The following is a 25,471-nucleotide window of genomic DNA, read 5'->3' on the forward strand; positions in this document are numbered from 1 at the left end:
ACCCCCTCCTGCGCCCCAAAACAGCGGGACAGGGGGGCAGCGTGTGTGTGTGTGTGTGTGTGTGAGAGAGCGAGCCAGGATTTCCCAGAGTTCATCAGTGACAGTGTGGGAGCAGATGGGGAGCCGCACTCTGCCACGGTGGAGCGGTTTTAGGGACCAACTGTGCCCGATGCACTTTTACACATAACGCGGTAGGGTTTGATAAGCGCTTGGGTTGAGGCGGGGCTGGCGGAAAGATTATCAGTAGACTATGTGTGGTTTAAGAAAGAGTAATAATAATAGCTTGAAAATAGATGCATTCGAATTCAACAGATTCTTGGAGTTTCGTGTCATCAGATGTTTAATTTTCCAAGTAGCAACATTTCTAAAGTGGGTCTAATAAAGGCCTGAAGCGGGACATGATCAGATCAAAAATTGGGATTCAACAAGAGCTTTAAACAGGACTAAATCTGGTCCAAAACACGACTAAAACAGAACTAAACCATGGTTCAAAAACAGAAAAGACGTGGCAAAAACACAGCTTAAACAGGACACAATTGGGTCTAACAAAACAGATCTAGAAAAGGACCATATCAAAACTAAAAACTTGACTAAACTATGTCTAAAACAGGACTAAAGCTGGTCAGATGTAGGAATGACTCAGGTCTAAAACAGAACTAACTCTGGTCAGATGTAGGACTGACTCAGGTCTAAAACAGGACTAAAGCTGGTCAGATGTAGGACTGACTCAGGTCTAAAACAGGACTAAGGCTGGTCAGATGTAGGACTGAATCAGGTCTAAAACAGGACTAAGGCGGGTCAGACGTAGGACTGAATCAGGTCTAAAACAGGACTAAAGCTGGTCAGATGCAGGACTGACTCAGGTCTAAAACATGACTAAGGCTGGTCAGATGTAGGACTGAATCAGGTCTAAAACAGGACTAAGGCGGGTCAGACGTAGGACTGAATCAGGTCTAAAACAGGACTAAGGTGGGTCAGACGTAGGACTGACCCAGGTCTAAAACAGGACTAAACCAGGTTCTTGGTATATTAAAGATTTCGTGAGGACCCATTCAAAAGATATATTTTGAGTTTGATGTGATCATTGCTATGGCGACAAAGGACTGCTGCCATGTACTTTTTGAGCGTTTCACCATGCTACAACATTGTTCCCACATCAAAAGCATGCCTTTGGTTTAATTAAACCAGTTTGCAAGCTGCTCTTCTCTCCGCCTCAGATCCTCAGAAAAACACTTGTGACATCAAAGTGTGGAAATCCAGAAGTCGGTTGCACTGTTTTAACGTTATTCTGAGCATTTCTGCGTCAAATCACGTCCATCACAACTGCGTGTTTACATCAGCATGTCGGGGCAAGCTAGCATTTGGTCTTTTCCCCGTTGTAATTCCCTCAGCTGCTAGTAGATGCCGTGCTAACACCAAATCCCGACGAAGGATTGCCTTACTGTTCAAAAGCAATGCGTGATTTTCAGTAGATTTAAGTTGATTCTAAAGCAAAGGTACTCAACAGCTTAATACAATACAAAAATGCATAAAATGTGTCCTTTAATTTCACGTCATGACTTAAAACTGAACCAGGTCCAAAACGTTAAAACTATTTACTCCAAAATATGGTGAAATCCACTCTCGCCCAGCGCAGCCTCTAAACTGATCCCAGCAGCGTCTGTGGCATTGGAGCGGGCTCACGGAACAGCCGGCGTGGGGGTCCCGGGGCCCTCAGAGGACGCCACCGCAGCGTAGCAGGTGTGCAGAGGGGTGAGGTGGGGGGGGACGGCAGGGGGGACGGTCCTGCGCTCGAGCTACTGTAGAGGAACGGCCTAATGAGGTACCAGGAGATGAAGCCATGAATCACGATCAGCTCTGCTACATTTAAGATCTGACGAAAACGAGGATCAGCGGAATCGAGGTGTGCGAAGGTTTAAGGAAGGTTTAAGGAGACGAGATAAAGGAACGAGTCGTTGTGAACACGAGTTTAACATGAGTGGAATTTGGAGATTAGTTAGGAATACTTGGGAATTTTGAGATCGGGCATGATTTTGCCACACAAAACATCATATTTGTTTGTTTGCATTGTGTTTTTTTAATTACAGTATTTTCCGGAGTATAAGTCGCACCAGCCAAAAAAATGCATGATAGAGAAGAAAAAAAACACATAAGTCGCACTGGAGTATGAAATGCGGTTGCAAGTGTGAAAATAACAAATAATATCACTTATAAGTTGTTCCGGAGTATAAATATAAGTATATAAGTCTAAATGCAAGTATAAGTTTTTTGTAGTTTTTCCTGGCCGAGAAGGAGAGTCTAAGGACAGAGGACCCTGGGACATCGTCCCTTGCCACCACAGACATTGTCTGACTCCATCGCCACCACAGACATTGTTGATTCATTTCTCCCTGTGGCCCTCAGAGGCAACTGTTGTTGTGATTTTGGGCCTTACAAAAATAAATTGATTTGATTTGATTTGAAGTTGCACACCGGCCAAAACTATGAAAAAAGGTGCCACTTATAGTCCGGAAAATACGGTAATCTTTAGATTGTTCTGTAAAGCACTTTGTATTGCTTTATGTACAAATAGTGCTGCACAAATACACTGTGCTTGCTTACTTTTGTATGCAATTATACTTTATTTACTTCATTCATTCCACAACTGTAAAATCTATTAAGTACAGCAAATGAAACATGTTTTGGACAAAAGTCAAAGGAAGTAAGAATTAATAATCTGGACAAGCCATGTTGGGATTTCTATCAAGAATTTAAAATCAATCTCAAAAATCAATCCCATTCCTGTGAGGGACTCTCCTATTGGCTGAGGAGACACTGAAAGAAGCATTTCCCTGGAGATGGATGGAATATGATGCGTCAATCATCATATTATCATTTAAAGCCAAAAGTACTTTATTTTGAAATGTCTCCTCTGCTTCACGAGTGGCTCTGGAGAAGTGGAAAACTCCCTGGGACTTTCACCAGAGCCAAGATTTGTGTTGTCACAAAACTAAACATTCAGGTTTTCATACTGAGGAATAGTTCTGATACTGATTTCAATACTACAATGATCATTTTTAATAGTCTGTCATTTTCAACACAAAATAATAGAACTTCCTGTATGGTCTTATATATAGTTCTCATATATATACGATGAGATCATTGTATAAGACCATTGGTTCTCAAACTGTGGTACTTCATGTATAAAAAAACACTGCTCCAGATCATTCTAACGCTGTTCTTCTGAAATTGTGTCATGTTTGTGATTGTGTTTGTTTTTACACAAGCTGAAATGAGGAAAAAACTCATTTTAGTCTTGACCTAAACTAGAAACGTCATTTAGTCTTAACTTTGAACCGTTGCAGTAATTGAAATACTTTCTCCCAGAGTAAGTGGTGAAAGCGGGTTAGTGTTAAAGTGCTGATCTCTTGTCTTGTGTGGGACATGCTCCTGTATAATGTGCAGTTATGGAGCCGCTCACATGAAACAGGAGTCAGTCGCCTGGATGCCTCTGTGTTAATGAAGGCCATCCATCACTTCTCTTCACTCTGATCACGGGACAGACAAACCTGCCCCGCCGAAGCACCAAGAACATCTGCAGAAAATGTGCTTCATCTGCTCCTGTTCACATCAAATATGTGCTCTTATTATTACTATATTATTATATCTCTCGTGAAGTCTGCTGTTTCTGCCTCTTCTGCTGTGAGATTAGCTCAGTTTATCAGTAGTGGGTTGTACCAATTTACATTTACTCAGTTTCCACACACTCCTATTGAGTAAAATTTAGTTTTAAGTAACAATACAACGTTCTGGTTCATGACAAAGGTTCATTCTGACAATATTAAATGATTTAAACATTATTTAAACACATTTTGTGTCTTTTGCACAGCTCTGTCAGATTTTTTTCCAGTTTCTCCAAATGATATATTACATTTTACAGACAGTCTTGAGTAGTACCTTTTTACTTTAGTACTTTTCTGGATCACCAATTACATTCTAACCACAAAATCTGATGTGAATATTCTGAGGGACCATGATCTGAATGATATCATACTCGCATAATCAAACTCCAGAAACATGGCAATAAATCAATTGAGTGTGTGTAATGGCAGCCATTGTTTTTAAGTAACGTTACTCTTACTTAAGTACTACTTTATGGTAGAATTTAGTTTAACTGTCAGATTACAAATGTGTTGACCTGGTTTATGGTTCATATCTGTGTAATTACCCAGTCACGTGAAACAAAAACTGGCACAAAGCCCAATGTCTTCAAAGTCAGAGGTGAAATTATTAATTGTTCTATTAATTAATGAATCCAAAATTGTACCTTTATTCAAATCTGAAGTCAACTTGTCAATTGAAAGGATTTAAATGCACAAGATGAATTAATACGTCAACGTTCTGGATTCAAACCCAAACCAAATAATAACGTTTGCCATTTGTGGGTTCTCAGTTCTTTTTTTCTCGCATAGTTATGTGCAGAGTCTTGCCCAAGCAAAATGAACCTGAATGTAACGCGGAACGCAACGCGGAACGTGTAACGCGGAACGTGTAGCGCGGAACGTAACGCGGAACGTGTAACGCGGAATGTAACGCGGAACGTGTAACGCGGAAGGTGGAACGTAGCGCGGAACGTAATGCGTAACGCAACGCTGAACGCAACGCGTAACGCGGAACGCGTAACGTAGCGTGGAACGTAACGCGGAACGCAACGAGGAACGTAACGCAGAACAACGCTGAACATAACGCGGAACGCAACGCAACACTGAACGCAACGCGGAACGTAACGCGGAACGTCACGCTAAATGTAACGCAAAATGTAACGCAGGATGTCACGCTAAATGTAACGCAGAACGTCACGCTAAATGTAACGTAATGTAACGTCACACTGAATGTACCGCAGGATGTAACGCTGAATGTAACGCAGGATGTAACGCAGAATGTCACGCAGAATGTCATGCAGAATGTCATGCAGAATGTAACCAGGATGTCACGCTAAATGTAATGCAGAATGTAACGCAGGATGTAACGCAGAATGTGACGCAGAATGTAACGCAGAATGTCACGCAGAATGTAACGCAGGATGTCACGCTAAATGTAACGCAGAATGTAACGCTGAATGTAACGCAGGATGTCACGCTAAATGTAACGCAGAATGTAACGCTGAATGTAACGCAGGATGTAACGCTAAATGTAACGCAGAATGTAACCCGGCACCAGCAGAAGTGACTCGTGTCTTTGAGGCTGTGGTGGCTAATCCCGAGTGACATGGGCGATCCCGGGACAGATGTGTTGCCGGGACAGATGTGTTGCCGGGACAGATGTGTTGCCAGGACAGCTGTGGCGTCGTGTGCGGATGTTTTTTTTTTGCACTCACCCGTCCCACCTCCACCAGGTTGGTCACCATGACGATAGCCGCGGTGTTCTCCTGCCAAACCATCCTCCAGAAGTCAAACACCGTCTCCTGCATGGGGCCTGCAAAAGACATGCAAACACGTGTTTTCTCATCAGAGTCGCTTCCCCAGTCACACACCGGTAGTTTAGAGTCATGTAAATACATTTTAAACCAGTGTCTGCCCCTCATTCACTATGCAATGTCAATTCAATTTATTTTTGTAAGGCCCAAAATCACAACAACAGTTGCCTCTGAGGGCCACAGGGAGAAATGAATCAACAATGTCTGTGGTGGCGAGGGAGTCAGACAATGTCTGTGGTGGCGAGGGAGTCAGACAATGTCTGTGGTGGCGAGGGACGATGTCCCAGGGTCCTCTGTCCTTAGACTCTCCTTCTCGGCCAGGAAAAACTACAAAAAAAACCTCTTTGGGAATGACACCTTTATCAGAATTTTCCACCCCGTACGACTGATTATGACTGACCGATATTCCAACCAACCTCAGAAACATTTGAGATGTTTTTACAGTGGAAATTCTCTATAAAATAATGACATTCTAACATTCTAAGTGTAAACAAGAGCTTGTGGTCACAGGAGTCTGAACACCGATGTAAATGTACATATTAAATGTACATTTTTGGCATCTGCTGCCACCCAACATAAGATGTGACTGGTGGTGTATGGACCTGTTATGTTATTCCTGTAAAATACTCAAATTACCATCAGATGATGTTTTTGCCATTTCAGGTGATAAATGGTTTGTTCCTAAAGGTTCAGCACGTCCTTTTTTATATTATTTTTTAAGAAAGGTTGAGTTCGTCTCTCATTTGCACCTTTCCAGTGACTTATATGTGCACGAAGACAGCGGAAAAAGCTTCCAAAAGACCTTAGCTTCCCTAAGATGACAATATTTCCCATCCAGACCATTCACAGGCTACTCTTTTTTTAACCCGAGGCTCTGTCAAAAAAGACTCCAGGACCCAAATGGTTAAAAACAGATTAGGAATACTAATTTAGATGAATTTAAGTCAACAAACAAGCTTCTTCCATTTCTTTTTGCGAAGCACAGAAGTATTGGCTTTGTTTATTCATCTTTGTTTGTGAAAATGCTGGCGTTGCACATTTCCTCTTAGATACACATATCAGAACTATAATCCCTCCATTCACTCACACAGACAGATCAGATCCTTCAACAAAACACACTGCCCAGATTTAGGAGAATTACGGTAACGCACTCACAATGCATTTTAATACAGCGCTCTCTCTCAGTGGTTCAGATGCACCCAGGTTTATTTACAGTGCTACTACAGGCAAAGTGCTTAGTCAACAGAGGACGGCTTAAACAGCAACGAGAGATGGAAATAAATCTTATTTGGATGCTACTGTAAACAACAGAAGAGCAGGCGGAGAAGTACTTCAATATACTATTCTCTTATTCCAGTGTGCAGAGAAAGTAGTGCTGAAGGAAAAGTACCAAGAGACTTTAAATTGATTTTTGTGGCATTATGTAACTTTCCTGGTGAAGGGTGCCATTTTGTTTTATGGTGCCATTATTTGTCTGGAATGTTTCACAGTTTTGAATGTATCTGGAAGGAGACGAGCGGAGGACAATGCCAGGCCAGTTTTGAACAAGAAGAAGATTAATATAATACTGTGGAACATTCTTGGCAAATGAATTACAGCGGCGCAACCAAGCTTCCCGCAGTATTGCTCAGAGGCCTGTAGAGGTCACTAAAAACACAGCTTGAGGGGAAAACGGGCATATTTTTTTGGTATATTTCTGCATAATTTAAACATATTTGTGGCACACGGTAATTTTAGGTTCTATTGGCCAATCACTGCATTCCCCTACGGAGGTGACTAACTGAATCATATATGTTTAAAACTGCAATAGCCCAAAATACCGTATTTTCCGGACTATAAGCACTTTTTTCATAGTTTTGGCCGAGGTGCAATTTATATTTATTCCGGAGCGAATTATGTGAGATTTTTTTTTTTATTTTCACACTGACAACCACAAGAGGGCGCTCTAGGCTCTAAGCGACGCAGAAGAAGAATCTGCACTTCCTCTTCCTCTGGAGTTTGTGGAGTTGTTTAGAAGTGACACAGAGGAAGAAGAATTCAATGGATTTAGTGATTTGGGGTAAAACTGATGCTTTGGTAAACTTGTTAGCATGTTCTTTATGCTATAGTTATCTGAATAACTGTTCATATGTTACGTTAACATACCAGACACTTACCACAGTTCTGTCTGTGCCTCATGTAGCTGAAGGTGTTAGCGTTAGCATACGTCATGTAGCTGAAGGTGTTAGCATTAACATACGTCATGTAGCTGAAGGTGTTAGCGTTAGCATACGTACACCTATTCACCATGTTCTCTCATCTGTTATTATTTTAAACTGCATTTCAAGATGAAATGTCTGTTCTTGGTTTTGATTTTGTGCGAGTTATACTTATACTCCAGTGCTACTTCCGGATAATACAGTAAGTGTGATACACAACATGAAGGTCGTGATGACAGTACTTCAAAACAAAAAGTAGCCCACATTTAACTTGGTAAATTGAAGCGTTTCCCGATGCAAAAGTCTAATTAGGGTTGATCCTCTTGTGCAGCCGCAGACAAGTCCACTGCCTCCGAAATAAATGAGCACCGAGCCGTTCAGCCGCTCTGATATTTAAAACTTCGCTGAGCAATAATTGAAGATTGATAGGAATTTAATTATTATTCGACTTAATTAAAATTATTAATATTAGTTTTAATCAAGAACCGAGTGGGGGGGGGGGGGGGGGGGGTGTGGCTTCTGACAATTTAATTAGTGAATGCAAATGTTGGCAGTTTGGAGGAGTCACCTGGAGATACGGCAGCGACACACACAAGTCCAACGGCCGGAGATAAGATACACATTTACTTATGAATGTCAGTGTTGAATATGACATGTCTGGGATTTAAATAGAGCAGCTGGGTCGAATAATTACAGTTGAATTTAGTTTTTTTTAGGACTGGACCTTTGTTTATTCTTTGCATATTGGTATCATACTGTATTTGTATCGTACTGTAGTATGAGGTAATGAAATCATCTCAATTACAATTTAAATACTCGGTTATTCATGACTTTTATGGCAAAAATCACAGTATTTTTGGACGAAGGTGCTACACACTTTGAAAAATTCAAAATTCAAAAACTATTTTCTGTTATTGGCGCTCTTTGGAGAAATTTCGTCCATTAAAAATTTCAATGTTTGGCTTTGTTGGACCAAATGAAACGGGGAGAACGAGCGTAGAGACATTCAAAAAATGTATGAAGCTAGACAGTGAACCCACAATGTTGAGGTGGTAACAATGATATAAGATAGACCACAAAATAAAGAAAAAGAAGAAAAACTATATCACATCAGAAGGAACAGTGCAAGGAACACAAAGGTCAACGTTTTTGTTTAGTGCTTTGAGTGGGAGGAGTCAGAAAAACCTTTACTTAAATAAGATAATTCAATATACTCATGTACATTAACTCGAGTCACACCTTCCTCTGAATTCAGAGGTTATATCTTCCCAAATATGTTGCCTTGGAGTTATAATTGTTCAGAAAAAAATATAATTTGTTAGACACAAACTGAATGAAATAAATGTTCTAATAAAGTATTTTAAAACTCCTATACAAGGCTCAGTAAGAATATAAAAAGTATGTGGGATATCATATTTTTAAACAACAAAATATGTAAAAAACAACAACAAAAAAACATGTCTACAAATAAACAAGAAATAACGCTAAGGCCATGACACTATCTCGCAATAGTGGAGATTATATATTATATGTACTTTTTACTACTTTCATCTGAAAAATCCATTCGTTTCTCACACACACACAAATCTAAAACTATTATAAATGTATAAAAGTATTTTCTAATTGGCTTAAGTTGTGCTTGTGACAGACGAGCGACGCATTTGGCCTTTATTTGAGCGACTTCTCACCACTTCTACAAACGCCGCCCAGAACCCGTACAGTCGGACCCGAACCCGTACAGTCGGACCCCGAACCCATACCCGAACCCGTACAGTCGGTCCCCGAACCCGTACAGTCGGACCCGAACCCGTACAATCGGTCCCCGAACCCGTACAATCGGTCCCCGAACCCGTAGAGTCAGCCCCCGAACCCGTACAGTCGGCCCCCGAACCCGCACAGTCGCCCCCGAACCCGTACAGTCAGCCCCCGAACCCGTACAGTCAGCCCCCGAATCCGCACAGTCGCCCCCAAACCCGTACAGTCGGCCCAGAACCCGTACAGTCAACCCCCGAACCCGTACAGTCGGCCCAGAACCCGTACAGTCGGCTCTGAACCCGTACAGCCAGCTCTAAACCCGTACAGTCGGCCCCCAAAATCCCACAGTCGGCCTCGAACTCGTACAATCAGCCCCGAACCCGCACAGTCGGCCCCGGTCCCTTCCCAGCCGTCGCTTTAATCCCCGATCACACATTCACACATCAGACTCCGCGGCGCAGATACACCGAGCCGCGATACCTCCCGCCCGTCTCTCTCCCCGAAATATTCATGATTCAGGAAGGACTTTAAATTTCATCGAGTTTCGTCGCCCTCCGGCCATCTCCGCTCTCCTCCTGTTTCCTCTCCCTCCCCCCCCCCCCCCCCCGCACGCCAAATGTCACCGGCGCCGGCTAAACTTGTATTATTTACAGGTTAACGTCTCAACGCCCGGCGGGAGGGAAGCCGAGATACGAGGGAGGAGAGGGGAATCGGCGATAAGTGGATGGTTACGTTCTGTGCGTACGTCTGGTGCATGTAATATTAACGGGCCAAAGGGGAAACGCTGCTCGGATGTTTGCCGCGCACGTCGACGGCGGAGTTTTGTGGCTGCGGGGAGTTCTGCAGCTGTCACGTATATACATCCTGCTCTGGAATCCCAAGTCGCGGCGTCGCACACTGCTATTTTATTTATTTCGGTTCAAAGCGGAGACCTCCGAAACGTCTTCTTTGGGCCGAGCGGTTCTTCAAAGTTTGGCGTTTTCACAGAGTCCCGAATGTGTGTGGATTTTCTTTCCTTCTTGGTCAAAGCGAGATATTGAAGTTAAAATGGATCTGAAGCACATGAGACGACGGCGTGACGTGCGTCGACTCGTTAATTGAATAGATTGTCATTTTGTTACTTAGAACTTTGTATTAATTGTATGAAAGTGCACTAGGGATGTCAAGATTATTATGATAATTGATGATTATTCAGTTCAAAGTACAATCTAATGAAATGAAAATAATTATGACAATTTTACAAGCAAAATTATGTCTTAATTTAAATCTATTGTCCAACAAATACTTTTGAAAAGTTGGGCCTCTTACAATGAAATTTAAAACAATGACATTGTAACAAAGATTTAAATTCGCAAAACTTTTTTAACCCCAGACAAGAAATATTTTGAAAAATACCTGAATTACAAATATTTTTCTTGATTTTAGAAAGTATATTTTAAACATATCTGCCAATGGATTGGAAAAGAGTGTCTTGTAACAAAACAGGAAAAATCAAAAACTTTAAAAAATCAAATCTACTGCAATCAAAACTTAACTAAATTAGATTACAGTATAGCATACGTTTATAGTGCTTATAGTGAGTTGATGTTTTGATAAAATTGACTAAAAAATGAAATTCTCATCATATCTGACACATTTTTCATTAAGAAAGTTTAATTTCACAATTGTTCTCATACAAATTTTAACTCAATCTTACATTGTGACGTCCCTAGATTGCACGATATAAAAACGTAAGTATTCCTAGTTGAATTTACTCTACAGCCTCTCTAAAATACTCATACTTCAAAGAGGTTCAATTACTATCCAATTTTCTTCTAAGTCGACCATTGTGTTTCACTCAGCTTATTTTTACTGCACATTTTGAAGTGTCGTATATGTAATGAAACATGCCAAATATTGCATTTAGAACCGTTAATTGGCATAAAATGTTATAAACTGGCTTCAAGTGGATTTCAATTTATGCGCACAACAGCTAAAGCGAGTTTTGGAAGGTGGAAACCCATTTAGCGACGTGTTTTGCCCAACGATTTACCAATGTTTACCTGCATTGGTAGGGAAACACCGCCATCTGATGGTCGACTTTTCTAGCACAAAATATAAGGTGCGTGAAAGCTAATGTGCCCCTTCGTCCCCGTCCAATGTCAAGTCAAGGCATCGGAAAAAGAAACTTGATTGGACAATAAAATAATACAAAGTAAGGCCGCAGTTATTTTATTACGTGGTTTACAGATTTTTAAATGAAATATATTGAACAGGCGGGCGGAAATATAAATATAATTTCAAAAGATTTTTTCTTCCTGGTTTGCCCAAAGAGCACCACGGGAAGAGAGGGGGAGAGACACGGCGCGCAGGTGAGTGTAACAGTAGATTTAGCATGTTTTGCATCGGTAGAACTGACGCTTCTAAGTGTGCAGCCTTAGTCACGGCAAAACGCGCTGGAGAAAATGTGGTAAACGGGTTTAAAATGTATGTTTGCCTATATAGGATTTGGCGTGGCGCGCAGCAGACAGGGAAACGTGCTCTCCCGGGACAGCGCACAGGGGCGGAGCCGCTCCGTTACAGACTCCCGCAGCATTTTGGCAAAAAATTGCTTCACGCGCTCTTATCTTTTGACTTAATACCGCTTTTTATATTTCATTTAACGCCATTTTGCGTTGTCGGCGGTACTTTATTAAAAAAATAATACATTTTATTTATATTGTATAAATCAATAATCTAAGTGTGGCGGATCCGTAAACCAAGTAATAAAATAACCACGGCCTTACCAAGTATAAAATAAAGAAAATGGGGTGTAACAAGTTAAATATTGTCGGAATAAAATGTTAAGAGGTCTTTAACTACTGGAAGGATACAAGCCATGCATCTCGAGTGGATTTTGTTTTTGTTGTATATAGTTCTCACGTCTTATAAAACGTGGGTGTTTTGAACAATGGGTAGTAGTAAACTGTAGAGTAAACTTCCTCTTGGGTACACTTACATAAGAGCTGCCATATTGCCTCCCTGTTGACTATCATCAAGTTCTCCTCAGCCGAACTTTCTCTCCTCGCCGATTCTTTCCATCCTTTTCTCTCTCTCTCTCTCTCTCTCTCTCTCTCTCTGTGTGTGGAAGTGAATGAGTCCGATCGTCTCCCATTGGAGCGACTTTGCGCATAATGCCAAGCGTTATTGTGTTAGCGCAAGGCCTACACACCAGATGTCCGGGACTCGTCTCTCGTCTCGGAGGAAGGAGGAGAGAGAGTCGGAGAGCGAGAGAGCGAGTGGGCGTCTAGAGTGTGGGTGGTTCCAGCAGGTCCGGTGCCGGTTGGAACGACGCGGAGCGGCTTGGAAACGGTCGCTCCGGGGTCCGTTGGACGCGATCGAGACGCCGAGCCGCACGGAAACCGGACGAACGTGCGAAAATAAACGGAGAGGACGGCGAGATGTTGGGCCAAAAGCGCTGGAGATGTCCCGGCGAGAGTGTTTATCGTTTGCGGAGTTTGGAATACATTTAAGTGGTTGTTCTTAGAAAGGAAAATTAAAGTTAAGCCGTGTGTTTGCAATGTTTGAATCGTCCAATCACTCTTGTTAGACCACTACTTTGTACTTCTTTAGTAGCTATTTCAAGTAACGGTACTCTTAATTTAGTAATTCATTTATATCAGACTTTAGACGATATAGAAGCCATGATGCATTACCTTAACATGTTTCTATGGCAATATCTGTCGTCTTACTGACTTGTGGCTACTCTACACACCTCTGCTGCCATGACAACCCATGAAACTATAGTAGGCCTGTGTCAGTTAGTTAGCGATTACGTCTATTGTTCATTCAGACTTCAGAAAACACACAATAAAGTTTGAACTATGGTGACTAAAGACTTCTAGAAAAAGAATATTTACAAAAAAATGTATATTATTGATGGTAATAAAGGAATATCTTATCTTATCTTAGTCTGAATTCCTTGTTGACATTTTGATTTTTTAAAGGTATTTGCCGTACACTGAATTTGTAATTTAGAATGTGATTATTTAAATGGTTGAATTGGTGTAATCCCTCGTTCGTCCAGGAGTGGTGCTAAAAAAAGTTTCAAACAACAGTAATCTGGAAACTGCCTTTAAAACCTTTTCTACCCATGTTTTCTTGGTCGACTGGCCAGGATTTTCTCGATTTTCCCCAATTTTCCCGTTGCAGCCCTGTGCGACTTCCTTGGAAAAAGGCGTCTCGATCTCAGCGGCAATAAATACAGGAACTACCGACAGTTAAACGGAGTAACTCGGGGAAACCAGAACTCTCCTTTTCTTTTACACGACTCCGGTGCGAGTAGCCGCCACCGCCGACGCCGTGTTTCGCTTCGCAGACTCGCTCGGCTGGCGCGGAGCTGACCCAAATAATGAGCCCCAACCTGAAATGATGGCCTTTTATGGACTGGCAGCTGCTCCACCTGTCACCCTGGCACCGCGAGCGCCCGTCAATAAACCCGGTACTAACGAGTGCCATTGTAGTCGGAGCGTAAAGGAGCCTGGACTGTGTCTCCCAGCGCTGCTGCCACACTCTTAAATCTGCCCCCGCTACCAATTATAGACTCTTTCTCTTTCGGCGGATCCGGCAGTATCGCGGCGCTTGTCAGGGTTTCTTTTTTCCTGTACAGGTAGAGGTCGGTCCCAGTGGGTTTTAGTGGAATTGTCAGTCAAGGAAAGACTGGGAGGAGGAGGGAGAGAGAGAGATAATGGGCGAGTGTGAGACGAAGGAGAGATTGGGGATTGAGGGTGAGGGAGGGAGAAAGAGAAGAGGGGAGAGAGAGAGAGAGAGAGAAGGAGAAAAGGATGTGGAGAGAAAAAAGGAGATAGGAGGAGCTAAAGAGAGCGAGTGATGGAGTGGGGGGAAAGAGAGAGAGAAGGGGGCAGATGTTGGGAGAGGAACAAGGAGGCAGAGGTGAAAAAGAAAGAACGGAATGATAGAGAGATGATGAAGAGGGATATGAAAGTGAGGAAGAGATGATTAGGAGAGAGGATAGGAGAGAAAGGCAGGTGAAAAAAGAAGAGTGGAGAGATGAGGAGAGGAGGCAGCGATAGAAAGAAAGGAAGGAAGGAAGAAAGAAAGGAGAGAAAGATAATACAGAGAAGCAAGAGAGGGAGACAGGGAGAGAGGTTAATAAAAGAAGGATGGAATTGTAGAGAGAGGGAGTAGATGAGGGAAGGCAAGACTGTAGGGGGAAGAGGAGGAGAAAAAAAGAGGAAGACAGAAGTGAAAACGAAAGAAGAATGAAATTATAGAGATAATGAAGAAGGATATGAGCGAGGAAGAGATGATTAGGAGAGAGGAAAGGAGAGAAAGACAGGTGAAAAAAAGGAATGATGGAGAGATGAGGAGAGGAGGCAGCGATAGAAGGAAAGAGAAAGAAAGGAGAGAAGGATAGAGGGATAGTAAAGAAAAGCAAGAGAGAGAGGTTAATAGAAGGATAGAATTATAGAGAGAGGAAGTAGATGAGGGAAGGAAAGGAGGGGGGAAAAGAGGAAGACAGAGGTGAAAACGAAAGAACGGAATGATAGAGAGATGATGAAGAAGAATATGATTAGGAGAGTGGAATGATGGGGAAAGGAGGAGAGGAGGCAGCGATATAAGGAGAGAAGGAGAGAAAGAAAGAAAGAAAGAAAGAAAGAAAGAAAGGGGAGAAAAAGAGGACAGGTGGGCACGAGAAGGCCAAAGAAATAGAGGAAGATGGCGAGCAGACTGACACGCTGTCCCCCCTGAGCCGCCGCCCTCTGAGCCCCCCCTTGCTCAGGTGTGGAGTTGGCGGCACTGGGCTTGCAGCTCCTCAAACGGGTGGAGATGGTGGTGGTGGAGGAGGAGGAGGAGGAGGAGGAGGAGGAGGAGGAGGAGGAGGAGGAGGAGGAGGAGGAGGAGGTGGTGAAGGAGGTGGAATAGAATGTGGAATAGAAGGTGGAGAGGCGGCGTCTTCCTCTTTTCTTCCTTCCTGTCAGTCGCCTGCTCAGCTCCTGATGAATTATGAAGGGCCCGGGCCGAGGCTGAATACAGATGTTTTCACACCGGGGCAGACGGGGTTTCCACGGGGAAAGTAAAAGTTGCAGGAAGTACTGCAACTCACACCTGAGTACGCTGAGGAAACCTTCAAGTACTTGCTGAGAGTTTGGCCAGACTTGTACTCTGCTAATGTCATCTTGAAGTGACAGTATTCTTTAGGGACTTCCCCCGAGTCAGAGTCAAGCCCAACATCTTTGTTGCGTTTGTATACGGCTCTTATTTTGTTTTTAAATGCGTGTCATAAAAAGAGAAGTGGAGAGGGAAGTATTCGTTATTTTTATTTTTTTTTAAAGGAGAAGCATCAACCAGAGCTCGAATTCGAAGTAAAGTCCAAAGTCACTGGCCTTAAAGTGCCTCTGACAGGTCGGACGGCTCATTGAACTAAAAGGCAGCTAATATGAATATATTTTTTAGCTTTATCAATTCACTTCCTGTTTGTAATTGATGACATCACACTAGGAAATTACCAAGCAGTTTTTTTTTTAATTTTCTAAAATTTTTGACGAATAAAATTTACGAGAGCGACTTCATTTTGTTGAATTCATGATTAGAGAGTCAGAAAAGTGGTTTATTTGTGTAAATTATGCAACAAATTTGACTTGAATGAGTGTCCCTGGTGTGATGTCACTTCCTGTCATTTTTCACACATTTGTACAACAAATACCTGCTCGATCGGTGTAAAACTATAATTTATACTTATGTACAACAGGTATAAACACATCAAATAAAGTCAGAATTTGAAAATGATAAAACCTTGTCATACGTCACTTTAAATGAAGTCTCAGGTCATCTACGTATTTAGATTATTTTACACAACGCTCTAGTTATTGTGTAAGACTTAATATTTTTGCAGGATGTGTAATTACTCAAGTTCATGCATATTTTATTTTAAGTCTGTCATTTGTTTATTTGACAGGGTGCTCCCAATTTTAATCCTTATTTATTTAAATAGTTAGCATTCTGGCAGGCTGAGGCTAATTAACTTGAATAGAGCCACGTTTGGCGTCTACCACTCACTACCACAGTGAGACATCATTTTAATGCTAATGTTATTTACAGTTAATTGTCAAATCTGGCGAGTTTATGAGACGCCACATTCGAGACACTGCTTTTTCTTGACAGATGGCAAAGTTTTATGTGTTCCAAGTCGGCGCTGAAGCAAATATAGCGCTAACGTAACAGACGGCAGGTGTTACAAGCTTACAAGGAGCAGGCGGCGAACGTTAGCGGTCACTGCCTGATCCGCGTCGAACAACAACTCTACAATTGTTGTGAAAGGTTCTGTACGATGCATTATTCAAACTGTTTTGGACTTACCCTGAGTGTTTCTCGTTGTATAAACAGAACATTTGCGTCTTAGAAATACAGCAAACGTTTCAGTTGGCGGGTTGACACAAAAAGCTAGCGGAGAGCGCGACGACTGTATCTGCAGGTGCGCCGAAGAGTGAAGCGTTTGTTTCGAGCTAAAGCAACAGAGTCCTCCATCTTTACTTTCAAAAGGCTTTAAAATATCTATAATGCGTTTTTTTTTTTCAGCCCAGAAAACAACAAAACGATACCTCTGGAACCAAGTCATTGTTGAGCTCCATGGATGCTAGCGTCGATGTTGCAAAGCTGCATAATGCTAAGAGCGCCGTAACTATCAGAACAATCATCAAAGTTAAGTATTTTAGAAACACAGAGGAGCTTTATGGATATTAATAATGGAGAAAAGATGGAGGAACGGCAGTAACCTCTCCCAATAACAACCAATCGCATCATGACGAGCTAACAGAGATCATCGTGAGAAGTCGCCGTGGAGAGACTGTACATTTCTTCACAGACGGTTAAGTTCTGCGTCTTTCATGGTCAGCGCTAACCGCTTACCACCGACGGGAGAGGCTAACGTTAGCGGCCGCTGCCTGATTTGTATGCACTGTAGTCCCGTAATAAGAGACTGCTGCTTTTAATTGAGACGCTGAGGAAGAGAGCGGCAACGCACTAATAAACAGGTAATTATGCAACTCCCAGCGCCGCCGGGGCACATTGTGAATCCATTACGGACGCTCGGCATAAACACACACACGGGCGGGCGCTTTTTGTTTTTTTCAAAAGCCCTAAATTCACGTTAGCATAGCGCTGTGCCATGCAAGATTCATAACAATCGACTATCAATCAAGCTTAACCTCCGGGGTCGCGGGGGTCGGCGGCGGGGCCCGGGCGGGGCCCGGGCGGGACTGCGGTCCAGATTAACATAGTGACAAAATGTGTCTGTACATGTCAGCTAATCCATTTATTTATGCAGCGCCGTCCCAGGCCAGGGCTGATAAATCACTCCCACAACAGCCCAGGGGAGAGAGGGGGGAGGAGAGAGGGGGAGAGGGGGGGAAGAGAGAGGGATGAGAGAGGGGTGAGAGAGGAGGAGAAGGAGAGGGAGACAGAGGGGGAGACGAGAGAGGGGTGAGAGAGGGGGGAGGAGAGAGGGGGAGAGGGGGGGAAGAGAGAGGGATGAGAGAGGGGTGAGAGAGGAGGAGAAGGAGAGGGAGACAGAGGGGGAGACGAGAGAGGGGTGAGAGAGGGGGGAGGAGAGAGGGGGATGAGAGAGGGATGAGAGAGGGGTGAGAGAGGAGGAGAAGGAGAGGGAGACAGAGGGGGAGACGAGAGAGGGGTGAGAGAGGGGGGAGGAGAGAGGGGGAGAGGGGGGGAAGAGAGAGGGATGAGAGAGGGGTGAGAGAGGAGGAGAAGGAGAGGGAGACAGAGGGGGAGACGAGAGAGGGGTGAGAGAGGGGGGAGGAGAGAGGGGGAGAGGGGGGGAAGAGAGAGGGGTGAGAGAGGAGGAGAAGGAGAGGGAGAGAGAGGGGGAGACGAGAGAGGGGTGAGAGAGGGGGGAGGAGAGAGGGGGAGAGGGGGGGAAGAGAGAGGGATGAGAGAGGGGTGAGAGAGGAGGAGAAGGAGAGGGAGAGAGAGGGGGAGACGAGAGAGGGGTGAGAGAGGGGGGAGGAGAGAGGGGGAGAGGGGGGAAGAGAGAGGGATGAGAGAGGGGTGAGAGAGGGATGGGGGGAGAAGAAGGAGAGGGAGAGAGAGGGGGAGATGAGAGAGGGGTGAGAGAGGGGGAGAGAGGGATGGGGGAGGAGAAGAAGGAGAGGAGGGAGAGGGGGAGAGAATCGGAGAAACGAGTGAGAGAAGATAAAGAAGCAGCGAGGGGGAAGGATGGGAAGGAGAGGAGATAAAGAAGAGAGGGTTGGGAGAGAAAGGGAGAGATAAATAAGAGGGAGAACAGAGGGATGGACGGGTGACGGGTAAGGAGGGGAGATACAGGTAAGGGAGAAGAGAATTGAAGAGGAAAAGAAGAGAGATACGGAGAGGTAGGAGAAAGGAGATAAAGGAGAGGGGGGAGAGAGGGGTGGGGGAGGAAAAGAAGAGGGAAAGGGACAGGAGAAGAGGGGGAGAGAGAGAGAGAGAGAGAGAGAGAGGGGGGAGAGAAGGGGAGAAACGAGTGAGAGGAGATAAAGAAGCAGCGAGGGATTGGAGAGGGATGGGCAGGAGAGAGGAGATAAAGAAGAGAGGGCTGGGAGAGAAAAAGAGGAGAGAAAGGGAGGCATAGGAGAGATAAATAAGAGGGAGAACAGAGGGATGGACGGATGGGAGACGGGTAAGAAAGGGAGATACAGGTGAAGGAGAAGAGAGGAATTGGAAAGGAAAAAAAGAGAAACGGAGAGGTAGGAGAAAGGAGAGGTGGAGAGAGGAGGAGAGAAGTGAGAGGAGGCAAGTGAGAGAGGATGGTGGGAGGAGAAAGGAGGGAGGAGAAAGGGGTGAGGAGAAAGGAGGGAGGAGAGAGGAGGGAGGAGAGATGAGAAAGGAGGGAGGAAAGAGGAGGGAGGAGAAAGGAGGGAGGAGAGAGGAGGGAGGAGAAAGGAGGGAGGAGAGATAAGAAAGGAGGGGGGAGAGAGGAGAGAGGAGGGGGGAAAGAGGAGGGAGGAGAAATGAGGGAAGAGAAAGGAGGGAGGAGAAAGGAGAGATGAGAAAGGGGGGAGGAGAGAGGAGGGAGGAGAAAGGAGGGAGGAGAAAGGGGTGAGGCGCCTGCTGCTGCTGCCGTGTACTGAGCAGAGATACAGATTCAGAGTGAGTGTAAACAACAGCAGACGTGCTCCTCCGCCCATCGCAGAGGAGGAAAATAGTACCTTGAACCGTCACGGCAACAAACGCACGTCGCGTTGTCGTGTTTCGCTCAATACGAACAAACGTGGGCGAAACAATCGGGCGCAGATCGTGTGGCGAGCGCATCGTTTGATCTGAAGTCACTTTGTCCAAACTCACGATGACAAAGTGATTTTTTAAAACCCCTTAATGTTAAATTCTTAATGTTATATTCTGTTTTTTCTTGTGTAAAAACAGTTAAAATCAAAGGAATTGGGTGAAAATGAACATATTCTGTATTAAAACGTATGGATTATAACAATGACAGGTTTAGTGACAGTCTCTACTTCCTCAAATGCACCTTAGATTCTACCTCCACATACTACAGAATAAAAAAGATGATTATAATTACAATAAATGCAAATCAAGAACATTTATGCCAAGTTAAACTGTTCATTCACACTTATTCTAGACAAATGTGCATTTATGGACCCAATTCAACACTTTATAACACAGTGCGGATTTTTGTTTAGCCATAAAAAAAAAACGCAAAAACATACAAAATCTTCAATAAAGTAATCTATTTTACAGTATTATAGTACTCTAAATTAAATACAAGTTTTGGTTCCAGTAAGTCTACAAGTGACAAAAACGTTAAGTTAGTAATGAAGCCTGCGTAAATTCAGCCTGGAAGACCTAACTCCACCCATCTACGTCAAGGCCACCCTCTCCCCAGCGCCATCATCGCACTCAAGCGGGCGTGGCCTGTCCGTCTGTGAGAGTCAGATCCCTCACTTCACCATGGACTCTCCCAGGTTTCTTGCGCTTATCCCAAAGAGGTTATGCAGTTTTTCCCGGCCAAGAAGTAGGGTGAAAGGTCAGGGGGCGTCTGCACCATGGCCCTCGCACCTGCTCCTCATCCCCAATCAACGCTCTCAGTGACTCCTCCCCGCTCCAATCATCGCCCAGGCGGTCGCATTTAAGCCCTCAGGCAGATGGCTCGGCCGCTCAAACCGTACTGCGACCCACCACCTCCCCTGCGCCTCCTCTGCATTCCCCTCATCCTCTACCTCCTCTTAACATCTACCACCACCAGTCTCCAGGCTCCGGGGGGAGACATCTAATACAAATAGATCATGGAGTGCCCATGATTGCAACGTCTTCCGCCAGGGTCTGAGCGCCAAATCACTCACGAATAAAGTTTGCTAAACAGTCCATTCTCGTGGTCTCTTTGTCTCTCCAGGGTGAAATAAAATATTGAATTATTTTAATTAGGCCCGAGCCCCAGCAGGGCGGAGGGCCTATTGCTCCCGCAACGCTGCCGAAGGCGCCCGCATGTTTGGTGCCCCGTTGCCTCTGGCAAGTACAGTGAACTAGCCCATGCCGAAGGCATGGATCATGCATACTTACTCCTGCTATGACAGAAATAGTCAACAATTAGTGAATGGGCTACGCCCATTCACTCATTGTTGACAACAGCAGCGCGAAGCGCTGCATTCCTCCAAAAACCCTCCTGGCATCGTCCTGTACGCGAGAGTCCATGCCGCAGGCATGGGCCATGCTTGTATCTGCTCAAATCAATGGAAGTCTATGGGGAGTGAGCGGGGCACCCCGACGGAATAGGGAGTGACGAGGGCGTAAGCGCTCGTAATGATGATTCCACCCCATGGCGGCATGGGGAAGGCTTAGAGTTTTCAAACGATGTATAATTTGTTGTTATAGTGGAAACGGCTATATTGTTTTTGCTAAAAATATTATTATTATTATTATTATTATTTTTTTTTTCTTCAGCGCTTTGAGCTCTAATTTGACCCCCTGAACATGCTCAAAAACTCAAACTTTGCCCAAAATTCTGAATCGGCGAAAAATTTAGTTTTTTCTGGGCCATTTTTTTTTCGTTAAAAAATGGCGCGACAGCGCCACCGACAAAAGTCAAAATACATTGCGCCTATGGGAGACGCCCCGAGGTCAACTTTGGCGTAAAGCTACGAAATTCGGGACACGCATTCCTCTCGTGAGGACAAAAAAAAAATATTATTGTGGCCACGCCCCCAGACTTACCCTATGGCCGCCATCTTCCTTTGAAAATGAAAACACGCTGTGTTAGCCATTTTGTTTACGTCAAACTTTGACGAACTCCTCCTAGGGCGTTTTGTCCACCGACTTCAAAATCGGCGTACGTCCTCTGGACAAGTGGGGCATCTAAAGTTATCCAATTTTTTGAGATACCTTTTACGGTCTGTGTGCGGCGCAGCCGCAAAGTTGGACAACTTATTTTGGAATATTGCAGATCTAAAAATTGCTCCCATTTGATCAAAACCAGTCCGATTATGACCAAATTTGAATCAGTTGTTAAACTTTCTAGTTTGGACCAGTTTAGGCTGACAAAATTGAAATGGCCGCGATAGCGCCCCCTACAGAGTGACCTTTAAATTAACATTGAAGGTCAAAAATTTGTTTTACCAAAATTGTCTAAACTTTACCCAAAATTCTATTTTGCCGTCCCGATCACAAAAGCCAATCACAAAAATGCCTAAATTTTTACGGCGTAGTCGTAGCGATGACAGAAACATCCCATGTCCCTATGGGAAAACCACAAAATCTCTCAAATTACCACATTTTTATGTTTTACACTTTAACGAAGTCCTCCTAGTGCGTTTTGCCCACCAACCTCAAAATCGGTGTACGTCCTCTAGACAAGTGGTGCATCTAAAGTTATCCAAATTTTAAGGATAGCTTTTACGTTTCCCAGAATTCTGACTATTTGGCCTTCAGAGTGGCCTACAAACAATAGAGTTTTTCCAAATGACATGACATTTTGCACACAATTCTCATTTGCCATCCCCAAATTAAAAGTATGGGAGCCAAAGTCATATTTGGTAAAGCGTAGCCGTAGCGATGACAGAAACATCCCATGTTATCCCTATGGGGAAACCGCAAAATCTCTAAAATGACCACATTTTTACACTTCACACTTTAACAAACTCCTCCTAGGGTGAATACCCGATCAAGTTCATATTTGGGGAGAATCATCTACACAAGCGGGGCATCAAAAGTTATCCAATCCGTTTTGATTTTAAGTACTAGGGTCTCTGTGCGGTAGAGCCGCAAATATATGTCACAAATGGGAAAAACGCCAAATCCTTGAAATGTTCACATTTATGCTTCACACTTTAATGAACTCCTCTGTGGGCAATAGCTCGATCAAGCTCATATTTTGGGAAAATAATCTAAACAAGCGGGGCATCAAAAGTTATCCATATTTTTATTCCAAGTGTCACGGTCTCTGTGCGCTGGAGCTGCACATTTGACCGACATTTGTCTTCATTTGCACTGGTTAAGCACAGCATTGTACATGTCCAATGTGTCGCTGTCTTAGTTCTTAGACAATTGCGTTAGCGCCATCTCTGTAAAATGCAAAGAGCAGAGTCGGAAGGCCGGCGGCCCGTGAGGGCCGTTGGATGCCGCTTGCGGCTTTAATTTATATTTGTGTTTCTTGCACCGCTCCTTCAGATAAAATTTAGTTTGTCTAATTTGTTGTGCTCCTTTGAAAGTACCAGATTTTGTGCGTTATGTTTCTTCAAATTACAATAACTTCAAATTATAAATCAGATTCCGTCCACCAAAACGTTATTTTTACAATTACTCTTAACGGAGTATCGAGTAGTGGTTTCCCAGAGTACTTTTTTACTCCTACTCGAGTACGCTGACGTCTAGAAAGATCATTTTGAACAATTACACTCGAATAAAGATCTAAATTCTCCTGCTCACTTCCCGTCCCGCTCCGCTCAATAACACCTGGATGTGCACATTTTAAATCAAGTTCTTACCTTGCGTGGCGATGTAGTGGTTGGGCCTGTGGTAGCCCTGCAACAACACAACAAAGACACTTTAAAGTCACTCCCATCGCTCAAAAAGAAACCGCACCGCTCCAACTGCACGAAAACGCTGTTCTTTTCCTTCCCGACGGCGCCCTTCACTTTCCCCGCTCGCGTCTCCGCCCGACAGCGCCCGCTCGGCACGTTCGCCGCACGCCGGGGCCGTTCCAGCAGCTGCGCGCTTATAAAGACGCGTTGTTTTTTTGTATATTTCTTTCGGTGGGAACACTGAGCGCGAGATGCAATGTCACCCCCGCCAGATGTCTGCGCTTGGATGCAAAGCGTGCGCAGACTTTTTACCGTACGTCACATTGTAATTATAGAGGGAAGACAGGAGCGTTTCAAAACGTTCAAGTGTTCCCTTAGTTTGCACGGAATTAAACTGTGAATGTTCGATGAAAGGGAAGTTGTAAAGTGAGTTCTTTAGATATTTGGCCATGAAAGGAAACGCAAAGAACCATCGGTGTGAGTGACTCGTGACTGCAGTGATGAATGACACTCGATTGTACCGTTTTCTGGTGAAACTGGCACGAAAAAGGTTATTTTAGTTTAGTCGATGCTGAAACAGTCACTCTGAAATGTAAAAAACATTCTTTGCTTTCAGAAAAATGGCTGAAACAAATTGCACTGACAATCACTGGACACGTCTGTGGGACTGAGGACAAAATGGGACGTTTGGTTTGTTTATGCCTCAACTTTGTTTTTGATGTTTCTTTCTCTACGGTCTGGTCTGGTCATGTTGTATTAAATGTTACTTATAAAATAAATAAGAATAAATACAAATAAATACAAATGAATAAAATTAATAAAAAATAAAATGAACAAAATGAACAAAATGAATAAAATGAATAAAATGAAATAAAATGAAATAAAATGAAATAAAATAAATCAAATAAATACATAATAAAACATAATAGATTAAATACATAATAAAACAATACAATTAATGAATTAATAAAAACAGATCTAAAACATGAAACAGGACTATTCTATATCTAAATTGGGACTAAATCAGGTTGAAACTAGAACCACAATATTTCCACAATAGTTCTGGCCAAAAACTTGATGGACACTGGTCATTTGATATCCAATCCCTTCCATTTTCAGTCGTTTTTTGTGGATCATAAATAGATTACGTTGATTCTGAGCCGCTGTGATGAGCCTTATTCACAAATACATTGAGTGTCGTGTCCCGTGATTATCTGCACAAGCACCTGTACAGTACGTCGTCTACCGAGTGTCATTGTTAAAGATCTTCTGATTCACGGATTAAGTCACTCGCCTTCGTGAACAAAACGCCGTCGTCGTGTTCCACAGTCGTCATCGATTCAGCTCCGCGACATTCCATCCTCTCCGCCCTCACCCCCCCTGCCCCTCGCACTCTATATGCGACGCACCTCTGCAGCGAGCCGCCAAAGTGCTGGTAATCCCCCAGATATACACCTAACACGGATTACCCTAATCCCGCCAACTTCTATTTGTCCAATTCTCCCGTCTCTCCCCTCCCGAGACGTGACGCGAGCCAAAACACAAAAACACAAAAACACAGCGATCGCTTAAATGGCTCCTTCCTGCACCGTTCTTTCTGCCGCTTTTGCTTATCTCTCGTATTCAATTTAACTGGCGCCGTGATTAACGCACTCTCCGATGAAGGCGGCGGGAGGGACACAAAAGGACACGTTTTTGCTATTCAACCGTCCCTCCGATTTTAATGGCTTCTTTATCTCGAGCGGCGAGCGGGGGGGACGCGTCTGCGCTTTCATGTACGCGCCGCCCAGAGAAAAAGCGATGGGACGCGTTTGAGACGTTTGAGCGGGAGGAACGGAGGCCTCTCGACGTGTCTGTCAGGTGAGGAGTGATGTAGCCGTTACGCTAAATGCTAACGTGTGAATGTAATGTAGGGAGCGTCATAACGTTTGACTTTGACCTGGTTTGTGGTTAATGTGTCTGTTATTACAAGAGCGAGACAATAAACTGACACAAAGTTCAACGTAATTTCTGTCAAACTGAAGTAAAAAAATGTCCTCGCACGGGATAAAAGATAAAAT

The 25,471-nt window shown here is 43.8% G+C and overlaps 1 protein-coding gene across 3 annotated transcripts in view; it reads right to left on the reverse strand.

The window, feature by feature from the left end:
- LOC140356020 (receptor-type tyrosine-protein phosphatase mu-like) overlaps window positions 1-25,471 on the reverse strand; it is a 362,562-nt gene that overhangs the window by 37,463 nt on the left and 299,628 nt on the right. For all 3 annotated transcript variants that reach the window (XM_072440712.1, XM_072440711.1, XM_072440710.1), the window contains 2 exons: window positions 23,376-23,412; window positions 5,357-5,454 (listed from right to left, as the gene is read on the reverse strand). In XM_072440712.1, the coding sequence (XP_072296813.1) occupies window positions 5,357-5,454; window positions 23,376-23,412 (135 nt within the window). The remainder of the gene's footprint in view (window positions 1-5,356; window positions 5,455-23,375; window positions 23,413-25,471) is intronic.

This window comes from Eucyclogobius newberryi, unplaced genomic scaffold (assembly GCF_026437365.1).
Source record: "Eucyclogobius newberryi isolate DKJ021-1_F unplaced genomic scaffold, fEucNew1.0.hap1 SCAF_12, whole genome shotgun sequence".
NCBI classification, from domain to species: Eukaryota; Metazoa; Chordata; class Actinopteri; order Gobiiformes; family Gobiidae; genus Eucyclogobius; species Eucyclogobius newberryi.